The 12,026-nt window shown below is 43.5% G+C and overlaps 1 protein-coding gene across 1 annotated transcript in view; it reads left to right on the top strand.

Annotated features, from left to right (window-relative positions):
* LOC134683486 (uncharacterized) overlaps window positions 1–12,026 on the top strand; it is a 124,225-nt gene that overhangs the window by 39,073 nt on the left and 73,126 nt on the right. Inside the window, exon 17 of the mRNA XM_063542796.1 lies at window positions 11,023–11,185. Within this exon, the coding sequence (XP_063398866.1) occupies window positions 11,023–11,185 (163 nt within the window). The remainder of the gene's footprint in view (window positions 1–11,022; window positions 11,186–12,026) is intronic.

The following is a 12,026-nucleotide window of genomic DNA, read 5'->3' as shown; positions in this document are numbered from 1 at the left end:
CCTGTTTCATGGACACGACACCACCAGAGATTGTTGGAGGAAGTGGTATATTTACAGTAGAGTTGTCAGGAGATTATCTGGTCACCACATGGCCTGGTGGAGCTGTGTCTGACAGTGAAGAATTGTTTCTTTCTATTTTAGACCTTAGGTCCGTGTTTCATGGACACTACACCACCAGAGATAGTTGGAGGTAGTGGTATATTTACAGTAGAGTTGTCAGGAGATTATCTGGTCACCACATGGCCTGGTGGAGCTGTGTCTGACAGTGAAGAATTGTTTCTTTCTATTTCAGACCTTAGGTCCGTGTTTCATGGACACGACACCACCAGAGATTGTTGGAGGTAGTGGTATATTTACAGTAGAGTTGTCAGGGGAGTATCTAGTCACCACATGGCCTGGTACAGCTGTGTCTGACAGTGAAGAATTGTTTCTTTCTATTTCAGACCTTAGGTCCCTGTTTCATGGACACCACACCCCCAGAGATTGTTGGAGGTAGTAGTATATTTACAGTAGAGTTGTCAGGGGAGTATCTGGTCACCACATGGCCTGGTGGAGCTGTGTCTGACAGTGAAGAATTGTTTCTTTCTATTTCAGACCTTAGGTCCCTGTTTCATGGACACGACACCACCAGAGATTGTTGGAGGTAGTGGTATATTTACAGTAGAGTTGTCAGGGGAGTATCTAGTCACCACATGGCCTGGTACAGCTGTGTCTGACAGTGAAGAATTGTTTCTTTCTATTTCAGACCTTAGGTCCCTGTTTCATGGACACGACACCACCAGATATTGTTGGAGGTAGTGGTATATTTACAGTAGAGTTGTCAGGGGAGTATCTGGTCACCACATGGCCTGGTACAGCTGTGTCTGACAGTGAACAATTGTTTCTTTCTATTTCAGACCTTAGGTCCCTGTTTCATGGACACGACACCACCAGAGATTGTTGGAGGTAGTGGTATATTTACAGTACAGTTGTCAGGGGAGTATCTGGTCACCACATGGCCTGGTACAGCTGTGTCTGACAGTGAAGAATTGTTTCTTTCTATTTCAGACCTTAGGTCCGTGTTTCATGGACACGACACCACCAGAGATTGTTGGAGGAAGTGGTATATTTACAGTAGAGTTGTCAGGGGATTATCTGGTCACCACATGGCCTGGTACAGCTGTGTCTGACAGTGAAGAATTGTTTCTTTCTATTTCAGACCTTAGGTCCCTGTTTCATGGACACTACACCCCCAGAGATTGTTGGAGGTAGTGGTATATTTACTGTAGAGTTGTCAGGGGAGTATCTGGTCACCACATGGCCTGGTACAGCTGTGTCTGACAGTGAGGAATTGTTTCTTTCTATTTCAGACCTTAGGTCCCTGTTTCATGGACACGACACCACCAGAGATTGTTGGAGGTAGTGGTATATTTACAGTAGAGTTGTCAGGGGATTATCTGGTCACCACATGGCCTGGTACAGCTGTGTCTGACAGTGAGGAATTGTTTCTTTCTATTTCAGACCTTAGGTCCCTGTTTCATGGACAAGACACCACCAGAGATTGTTGGAGGAAGTGGTATATTTACAGTAGAGTTGTCAGGAGAGTATCTAGTCACCACATGGCCTGGTACAGCTGTGTCTGACAGTGAAGAATTGTTTCTTTCTATTTCAGACCTTAGGTCCCTGTTTCATGGACACGACACCACCAGAGATTGTTGGCGGTAGTGGTATATTTACAGTAGAGTTGTCAGGAGATTATCTAGTCACCACATGGCCTGGTACAGCTGTGTCTGACAGTGAAGAGTTGTTTCTTTCTATTTTAGACCTTAGGTCCCTGTTTCATGGACACGACACCACCAGAGATTGTTGGAGGTAGTGGTATATTTACAGTACAGTTGTCAGGAGATTATCTGGTCACCACATGGCCTGGTACAGCTGTGTCTGACAGTGAAGAATTGTTTCTTTCTATTTCAGACCTTAGGTCCCTGTTTCATGGACACCACACCACCAGAGATTGTTGGAGGTAGTGGTATATTTACAGTAGAGTTGTCAGGGGATTATCTAGTCACCACATGGCCTGGTGCAGCTGTGTATGACAGTGAAGAATTGTTTCTTACTATTTCAGACCTTAGGTCCCTGTTTCTTGGACACCACACCACCAGAGATTGTTGGAGGAAGTGGTATATTTACAGTAAAGTTGTCAGGGGAGTATCTGGTCACTTCATGGCCTGGTACAGCTGTGTCTGACAGTGAAGAGTTGTTTCTTTCTATTTCAGACCTTAGGTCCCTGTTTCATGGACACGACACCACCAGAGATAGTTGGAGGTAGTGGTATATTTACAGTAGAGTTGTCAGGAGAGTATCTGGTCACCACATGGCCTGGTGGAGCTGTGTCTGACAGTGAAGAATTGTTTCTTTCTATTTTAGACCTTAGGTCCCTGTTTCATGGACACGACACCACCAGAGATTGTTGGAGGTAGTGGTATATTTACAGTACAGTTGTCAGGAGATTATCTGGTCACCACATGGCCTGGTACAGCTGTGTCTGACAGTGAAGAATTGTTTCTTTCTATTTCAGACCTTAGGTCCCTGTTTCATGGACACTACACCACCAGAGATTGTTGGAGGTAGTGGTATATTTACAGTAGAGTTGTCAGGAGAGTATCTGGTCACCACATGGCCTGGTGGAGCTGTGTCTGACAGTGAAGAATTGTTTCTTTCTATTTCAGACCTTAGGTCCCTGTTTCATGGACACGACACCACCAGAGATTGTTGGAGGTAGTGGTATATTTACAGTAGAGTTGTCAGGGGATTATCTAGTCACCACATGGCCTGGTGCAGCTGTGTATGACAGTGAAGAATTGTTTCTTACTATTTCAGACCTTAGGTCCCTGTTTCATGGACACGACACCACCAGAGATTGTTGGAGGAAGTGGTATATTTATAGTAGAGTTGTCAGGGGAGTATCTGGTCACCACATGGCCTGGTACAGCTGTGTCTGACAGTGAAGAATTGTTTCTTTCTATTTCAGACCTTAGGTCCCTGTTTCTTGGACACCACACCACCAGAGATTGTTGGAGGAAGTGGTATATTTACAGTAGAGTTGTCAGGGGATTATCTGGTCACCACATGGCCTGGTACAGCTGTGTCTGACAGTGAAGAATTGTTTCTTTCTATTTCAGACCTTAGGTCCCTGTTTCATGGACACCACACCACCAGAGATTGTTGGAGGAAGTGGTATATTTACAGTAAAGTTGTCAGGGGAGTATCTGGTCACTTCATGGCCTGGTACAGCTGTGTCTGACAGTGAAGAGTTGTTTCTTTCTATTTCAGACCTTAGGTCCCTATTTCATGGACACGACACCACCAGAGATTGTTGGAGGTAGTGGTATATTTACAGTAGAGTTGTCAGGAGATTATCTGGTCACCACATGGCCTGGTGGAGCTGTGTCTGACAGTGAAGAATTGTTTCTTTCTATTTTAGACCTTAGGTCCGTGTTTCATGGACACTACACCACCAGAGATAGTTGGAGGTAGTGGTATATTTACAGTAGAGTTGTCAGGAGAGTATCTGGTCACCACATGGCCTGGTGGAGCTGTGTCTGACAGTGAAGAATTGTTTCTTTCTATTTTAGACCTTAGGTCCCTGTTTCATGGACACTACACCACCAGAGATTGTTGGAGGTAGTGGTATATTTACAGTAGAGTTGTCAGGGGAGTATCTAGTCACCACATGGCCTGGTACAGCTGTGTCTGACAGTGAAGAATTGTTTCTTTCTATTTCAGACCTTAGGTCCCTGTTTCATGGACACCACACCCCCAGAGATTGTTGGAGGTAGTAGTATATTTACAGTAGAGTTGTCAGGGGAGTATCTGGTCACCACATGGCCTGGTACAGCTGTGTCTGACAGTGAAGAATTGTTTCTTTCTATTTCAGACCTTAGGTCCCTGTTTCATGGACACCACACCCCCAGAGATTGTTGGAGGTAGTAGTATATTTACAGTAGAGTTGTCAGGGGAGTATCTGGTCACCACATGGCCTGGTGGAGCTGTGTCTGACAGTGAAGAATTGTTTCTTTCTATTTCAGACCTTAGGTCCCTGTTTCATGGACACGACACCACCAGAGATTGTTGGAGGTAGTGGTATATTTACAGTAGAGTTGTCAGGGGAGTATCTAGTCACCACATGGCCTGGTACAGCTGTGTCTGACAGTGAAGAATTGTTTCTTTCTATTTCAGACCTTAGGTCCCTGTTTCATGGACACGACACCACCAGATATTGTTGGAGGTAGTGGTATATTTACAGTAGAGTTGTCAGGGGAGTATCTGGTCACCACATGGCCTGGTACAGCTGTGTCTGACAGTGAACAATTGTTTCTTTCTATTTCAGACCTTAGGTCCCTGTTTCATGGACACGACACCACCAGAGATTGTTGGAGGTAGTGGTATATTTACAGTACAGTTGTCAGGGGAGTATCTGGTCACCACATGGCCTGGTACAGCTGTGTCTGACAGTGAAGAATTGTTTCTTTCTATTTCAGACCTTAGGTCCGTGTTTCATGGACACGACACCACCAGAGATTGTTGGAGGAAGTGGTATATTTACAGTAGAGTTGTCAGGGGATTATCTGGTCACCACATGGCCTGGTACAGCTGTGTCTGACAGTGAAGAATTGTTTCTTTCTATTTCAGACCTTAGGTCCCTGTTTCATGGACACTACACCCCCAGAGATTGTTGGAGGTAGTGGTATATTTACTGTAGAGTTGTCAGGGGAGTATCTGGTCACCACATGGCCTGGTACAGCTGTGTCTGACAGTGAGGAATTGTTTCTTTCTATTTCAGACCTTAGGTCCCTGTTTCATGGACACGACACCACCAGAGATTGTTGGAGGTAGTGGTATATTTACAGTAGAGTTGTCAGGGGATTATCTGGTCACCACATGGCCTGGTACAGCTGTGTCTGACAGTGAGGAATTGTTTCTTTCTATTTCAGACCTTAGGTCCCTGTTTCATGGACAAGACACCACCAGAGATTGTTGGAGGAAGTGGTATATTTACAGTAGAGTTGTCAGGAGAGTATCTAGTCACCACATGGCCTGGTACAGCTGTGTCTGACAGTGAAGAATTGTTTCTTTCTATTTCAGACCTTAGGTCCCTGTTTCATGGACACGACACCACCAGAGATTGTTGGCGGTAGTGGTATATTTACAGTAGAGTTGTCAGGAGATTATCTAGTCACCACATGGCCTGGTACAGCTGTGTCTGACAGTGAAGAGTTGTTTCTTTCTATTTTAGACCTTAGGTCCCTGTTTCATGGACACGACACCACCAGAGATTGTTGGAGGTAGTGGTATATTTACAGTACAGTTGTCAGGAGATTATCTGGTCACCACATGGCCTGGTACAGCTGTGTCTGACAGTGAAGAATTGTTTCTTTCTATTTTAGACCTTAGGTCCGTGTTTCATGGACACGACACCACCAGAGATTGTTGGAGGTAGTGGTATATTTACAGTAGAGTTGTCAGGAGAGTATCTGGTCACCACATGGCCTGGTGGAGCTGTGTCTGACAGTGAAGAATTGTTTCTTTCTATTTCAGACCTTAGGTCCCTGTTTCATGGACACGACACCACCAGAGATTGTTGGAGGTAGTGGTATATTTACAGTAGAGTTGTCAGGGGAGTATCTGGTCACCACATGGCCTGGTACAGCTGTGTCTGACAGTGAAGAATTGTTTCTTTCTATTTCAGACCTTAGGTCCCTGTTTCATGGACACGACACCACCAGAGATTGTTGGAGGTAGTGGTATATTTATAGTAGAGTTGTCAGGGGAGTATCTAGTCACCACATGGCCTGGTGGAGCTGTGTCTGACAGTGAGGAATTGTTTCTTTCTATTTCAGACCTTAGGTCCCTGTTTCATGGACACTACACCATCAGAGATAGTTGGAGGTAGTGGTATATTTACAGTAAAGTTGTCAGGGGAGTATCTGGTCACCACATGGCCTGGTACAGCTGTGTCTGACAGTGAAGAATTGTTTCTTTCTATTTCAGACCTTAGGTCCCTGTTTCATGGACACTACACCCCCAGAGATTGTTGGAGGTAGTGGTATATTTGCAGTAGAGTTGTCAGGAGAGTATCTGGTCACCACATGGCCTGGTGGAGCTGTGTCTGACAGTGAAGAGTTGTTTCTTTCTATTTTAGACCTTAGGTCCCTGTTTCATGGACACTACACCCCCAGAGATTGTTGGAGGTAGTGGTATATTTATAGTAGAGTTGTCAGGGGAGTATCTGGTCACCACATGGCCTGGTATAGCTGTGTCTGACAGTGAAGAGTTGTTTCTTTCTATTTTAGACCTTAGGTCCCTGTTTCATGGACACGACACCACCAGAGATTGTTGGAGGTAGTGGTATATTTACAGTAGAGTTGTCAGGGGAGTATCTAGTCACCACATGGCCTGGTACAGCTGTGTCTGACAGTGAAGAATTGTTTCTTTCTATTTTAGACCTTAGGTCCCTGTTTCATGGACACGACACCACCAGAGATTGTTGGAGGTAGTGGTATATTTACAGTACAGTTGTCAGGGGAGTATCTGGTCACCACATGGCCTGGTACAGCTGTGTCTGACAGTGAAGAATTGTTTCTTTCTATTTTAGACCTTAGGTCCCTGTTTCATGGACACCACACCACCAGAGATAGTTGGAGGCAGTGGTATATTTATAGTAGAGTTGTCAGGAGAGTATCTGGTCACCACATGGCCTGGTACAGCTGTGTCTGACAGTGAAGAATTGTTTCTTACTATTTCAGACCTTAGGTCCGTGTTTCATGGACACGACACCACCAGAGATAGTTGGAGGCAGTGGTATATTTATAGTAGAGTTGTCAGGAGAGTATCTGGTCACCACATGGCCTGGTGGAGCTGTGTCTGACAGTGAAGAATTGTTTCTTTCTATTTCAGACCTTAGGTCCCTGTTTCATGGACACGACACCACCAGAGATTGTTGGAGGTAGTGGTATATTTACAGTAGAGTTGTCAGGGGAGTATCTGGTCACCACATGGCCTGGTACAGCTGTGTCTGACAGTGAAGAATTGTTTCTTTCTATTTCAGACCTTAGGTCCCTGTTTCATGGACACGACACCACCAGAGATTGTTGGAGGTAGTGGTATATTTATAGTAGAGTTGTCAGGGGAGTATCTAGTCACCACATGGCCTGGTGGAGCTGTGTCTGACAGTGAGGAATTGTTTCTTTCTATTTCAGACCTTAGGTCCCTGTTTCATGGACACTACACCATCAGAGATAGTTGGAGGTAGTGGTATATTTACAGTAAAGTTGTCAGGGGAGTATCTGGTCACCACATGGCCTGGTACAGCTGTGTCTGACAGTGAAGAATTGTTTCTTTCTATTTCAGACCTTAGGTCCCTGTTTCATGGACACTACACCCCCAGAGATTGTTGGAGGTAGTGGTATATTTGCAGTAGAGTTGTCAGGAGAGTATCTGGTCACCACATGGCCTGGTGGAGCTGTGTCTGACAGTGAAGAGTTGTTTCTTTCTATTTTAGACCTTAGGTCCCTGTTTCATGGACACTACACCCCCAGAGATTGTTGGAGGTAGTGGTATATTTATAGTAGAGTTGTCAGGGGAGTATCTGGTCACCACATGGCCTGGTATAGCTGTGTCTGACAGTGAAGAGTTGTTTCTTTCTATTTTAGACCTTAGGTCCCTGTTTCATGGACACGACACCACCAGAGATTGTTGGAGGTAGTGGTATATTTACAGTAGAGTTGTCAGGGGAGTATCTAGTCACCACATGGCCTGGTACAGCTGTGTCTGACAGTGAAGAATTGTTTCTTTCTATTTTAGACCTTAGGTCCCTGTTTCATGGACACGACACCACCAGAGATTGTTGGAGGTAGTGGTATATTTACAGTACAGTTGTCAGGGGAGTATCTGGTCACCACATGGCCTGGTACAGCTGTGTCTGACAGTGAAGAATTGTTTCTTTCTATTTTAGACCTTAGGTCCCTGTTTCATGGACACCACACCACCAGAGATAGTTGGAGGCAGTGGTATATTTATAGTAGAGTTGTCAGGAGAGTATCTGGTCACCACATGGCCTGGTACAGCTGTGTCTGACAGTGAAGAATTGTTTCTTACTATTTCAGACCTTAGGTCCGTGTTTCATGGACACGACACCACCAGAGATAGTTGGAGGCAGTGGTATATTTATAGTAGAGTTGTCAGGAGAGTATCTGGTCACCACATGGCCTGGTACAGCTGTGTCTGACAGTGAAGAATTGTTTCTTTCTATTTCAGACCTTAGGTCCCTGTTTCATGGACACGACACCACCAGAGATTGTTGGAGGTAGTGGTATATTTACAGTAGAGTTGTCAGGGGATTATCTGATCACCACATGGCCTGGTACAGCTGTGTCTGACAGTGAAGAATTGTTTCTTTCTATTTCAGACCTTAGGTCCCTGTTTCATGGACACGACACCACCAGAGATAGTTGGAGGTAGTGGTATATTTACAGTAGAGTTGTCAGGGGAGTATCTGGTCACCACATGGCCTGGTGGAGCTGTGTCTGACAGTGAAGAGTTGTTTCTTTCTATTTCAGACCTTAGGTCCCTGTTTCATGGACACGACACCACCAGAGATTGTTGGAGGTAGTGGTATATTTACAGTAGAGTTGTCAGGGGATTATCTGGTCACCACATGGCCTGGTGCAGCTGTGTCTGACAGTGAAGAATTGTTTCTTTCTATTTCAGACCTTAGGTCCCTGTTTCATGGGCACGACACCCCCAGAGATTGTTGGAGGTAGTGGTATATTTACAGTAGAGTTGTCAGGGGATTATCTGGTCACCACATGGCCTGGTGCAGCTGTGTCTGACAGTGAAGAATTGTTTCTTTCTATTTCAGACCTTAGGTCCCTGTTTCATGGACACCACACCCCCAGAGATTGTTGAAGGTAGTGGTATATTTACAGTAGAGTTGTCAGGGGATTATCTGGTCACCACATGGCCTGGTGCAGCTGTAGATATAGGAAGATGTGGTGTGAGTGCCAATGAGACAACTCTCCATCCAAATAACAATTTAAAAATTAAACCATTATAGGTTAAAGTACGGCCTTCAACACGGAGCCTTGGCTCACACCGAACAACAAGCTATAAAGGGCCCCAAAATTACTAGTGTAAAACCATTCAAACGGGAAAACCAACGGTCTAATCTATATAAACAAAACGAGAAACGAGAAACACGTATATATTACATAAACAAACGACAACTACTGTACATCAGATTCCTGACTTAGGACAGGTGCAAACATTTGCAGCGGGATTAAACGTTTTAATGGGCCCAAACCTTCTCCCTTTTTCTGAAACAATAGCATAATATCACAACATATAAAAACATACGATAAAATATCAATTAGCAGACTTAACTCAATCAAAAAACGTATGATTACACAAAGAACGAATAAATTTGATCTGCGATATCTGAATACAAATGCACAGTTAATTAAATATTAGAGACAAACAGTAATGACCAAAAGGCTATCAAACAAATTCAAACACACTGAGAAATATTTAACCAATCAATGTTCACTTTAGAAAAAAACCGGTTTTTTATAATCTTGAAGTTTATAGCTGTGTCTGACAGTGAAGAGTTGTTTCTTTCTATTTCAGACCTTAGGTCCCTGTTTCATGGACACGACACCACCAGAGATTGTTGGAGGTAGTGGTATATTTACAGTACAAATGTCAGGGGATTATCTGGTCACCACATGGCCTGGTGGAGCTGTGTCTGACAGTGAGGAATTGTTTCTTTCTATTTCAGACCTTAGGTCCCTGTTTCATGGACACGACACCACCAGAGATTGTTGGAGGTAGTGGTATATTTACAGTAGAGTTGTCAGGGGATTATCTGATCACCACATGGCCTGGTACAGCTGTGTCTGACAGTGAAGAATTGTTTCTTTCTATTTCAGACCTTAGGTCCCTGTTTCATGGACACGACACCACCAGAGATTGTTGGAGGTAGTGGTATATTTACAGTAGAGTTGTCAGGAGAGTATCTGGTCACCACATGGCCTGGTGGAGCTGTGTCTGACAGTGAAGAATTGTTTCTTTCTATTTTAGACCTTAGGTCCGTGTTTCATGGACACGACACCACCAGAGATTGTTGGAGGTAGTGGTATATTTACAGTACAAATGTCAGGGGATTATCTGGTCACCACATGGCCTGGTGGAGCTGTGTCTGACAGTGAGGAATTGTTTCTTTCTATTTCAGACCTTAGGTCCCTGTTTCATGGACACGACACCACCAGAGATTGTTGGAGGTAGTGGTATATTTACAGTAGAGTTGTCAGGAGAGTATCTGGTCACCACATGGCCTGGTGCAGCTGTGTCTGACAGTGAGGAATTGTTTCTTTCTATTTCAGACCTTAGGTCCCTGTTTCATGGACACGACACCACCAGAGATTGTTGGAGGTAGTGGTATATTTACAGTAAAGTTGTCAGGAGATTATCTGGTCACCACATGGCCTGGTGCAGCTGTGTCTGACAGTGAAGAATTGTTTCTTTCTATTTCAGACCTTAGGTCCCTGTTTCATGGACACGACACCACCAGAGATTGTTGGAGGTAGTGGTATATTTACAGTAGAGTTGTCAGGGGAGTATCTGGTCACCACATGGCCTGGTACAGCTGTGTATGACAGTGAAGAATTGTTTCTTTCTATTTCAGACCTTAGGTCCCTGTTTCATGGACACGACACCACCAGAGATTGTTGGAGGTAGTGGTATATTTACAGTAGAGTTGTCAGGGGATTATCTGGTCACCACATGGCCTGGTGCAGCTGTGTCTGACAGTGAAGAGTTGTTTCTTTCTATTTCAGACCTTATGTCCCTGTTTCATGGACACGACACCACCAGAGATTGTTGGCGGTAGTGGTATATTTACATTATAGTTGTCAGGAGAGTATCTGGTCACCACATGGCCTGGTGCAGCTGTGTCTGACAGTGAAGAGTTGTTTCTTTCTATTTCAGACCTTAGGTCCCTGTTTCATGGACACGACACCACCAGAGATTGTTGGAGGTAGTGGTATATTTACAGTAGAGTTGTCAGGGGATTATCTGGTCACCACATGGCCTGGTGCAGCTGTGTCTGACAGTGAGGAATTGTTTACACTGGACTATCAGTTTGCCGTCGGTATGTTCTTTATCATTGGTTTCGACAAAGCAAATAATGTCTATCTAAGTTTATCAATTCTAACACGAATGCAAATTGTAATGCATACAAAAACAACAAAGATCAACACATGCATGGTACAAAAAGCCGGACTTGTTACTGTCAAAAATGACATTGGATTTAACATGTGTTCTGTTTACGTAAACATCTCATGTTGTTGTTTATATTTAACAATAAAATCAACTGTGAATCTGCAACTTAACAAGGAAACGGCACATATTATAACTTGGAAATAAGGATCATAATTGTCTTTCTGCTTTTCTGCTACAACAGCTGCCTCTTAGTTGATAACCACAATTTGTTCTAGATTAAAAATTAACATGGACAAGACAATTGACGTTTAATAACCATTGTGAAATAATTGACTTTGTTTAAAAAAAAAAGACATTGAATTTTGCGCCAAGAAGGCATAAGTATGTGTGTTATGTTAGCGAGGACATTTTTTCTGTTCTATAAAGGTTAAACAAAGTTTTTATTCTACTTTGGTTTAACAAAACAATGGTTAACAAATGACAAACATACCAAAATCCAAGTCCCGAGTCCTTACTTATAACAATCATTTCCGAATGTAGAAAAAGGGGGATGTATTATGGTTTTATAACAAGCGAATTATTTTACTTGTTAAGCAGTCGCTTACATTATTGTATTATACAATATTGTTATATATTGACAACTGTGTATGTGCAAATCAAACATACTTTATAAGTGATTATGTCAAAAATTGATGTACATTTTCTTTACTTATAGTTTATAGTTTATTAAAGAAAACTCAGCCGCAGAAGACTGCGTAACAGGAGCATAT

Source organism: Mytilus trossulus, chromosome 9, assembly GCF_036588685.1.
Source record: "Mytilus trossulus isolate FHL-02 chromosome 9, PNRI_Mtr1.1.1.hap1, whole genome shotgun sequence".
Classification (NCBI taxonomy): Eukaryota; Metazoa; Mollusca; class Bivalvia; order Mytilida; family Mytilidae; genus Mytilus; species Mytilus trossulus.
Note: the sequence above shows the minus strand (reverse complement) of the source record. Positions and strands in the feature narration are given on the sequence as shown.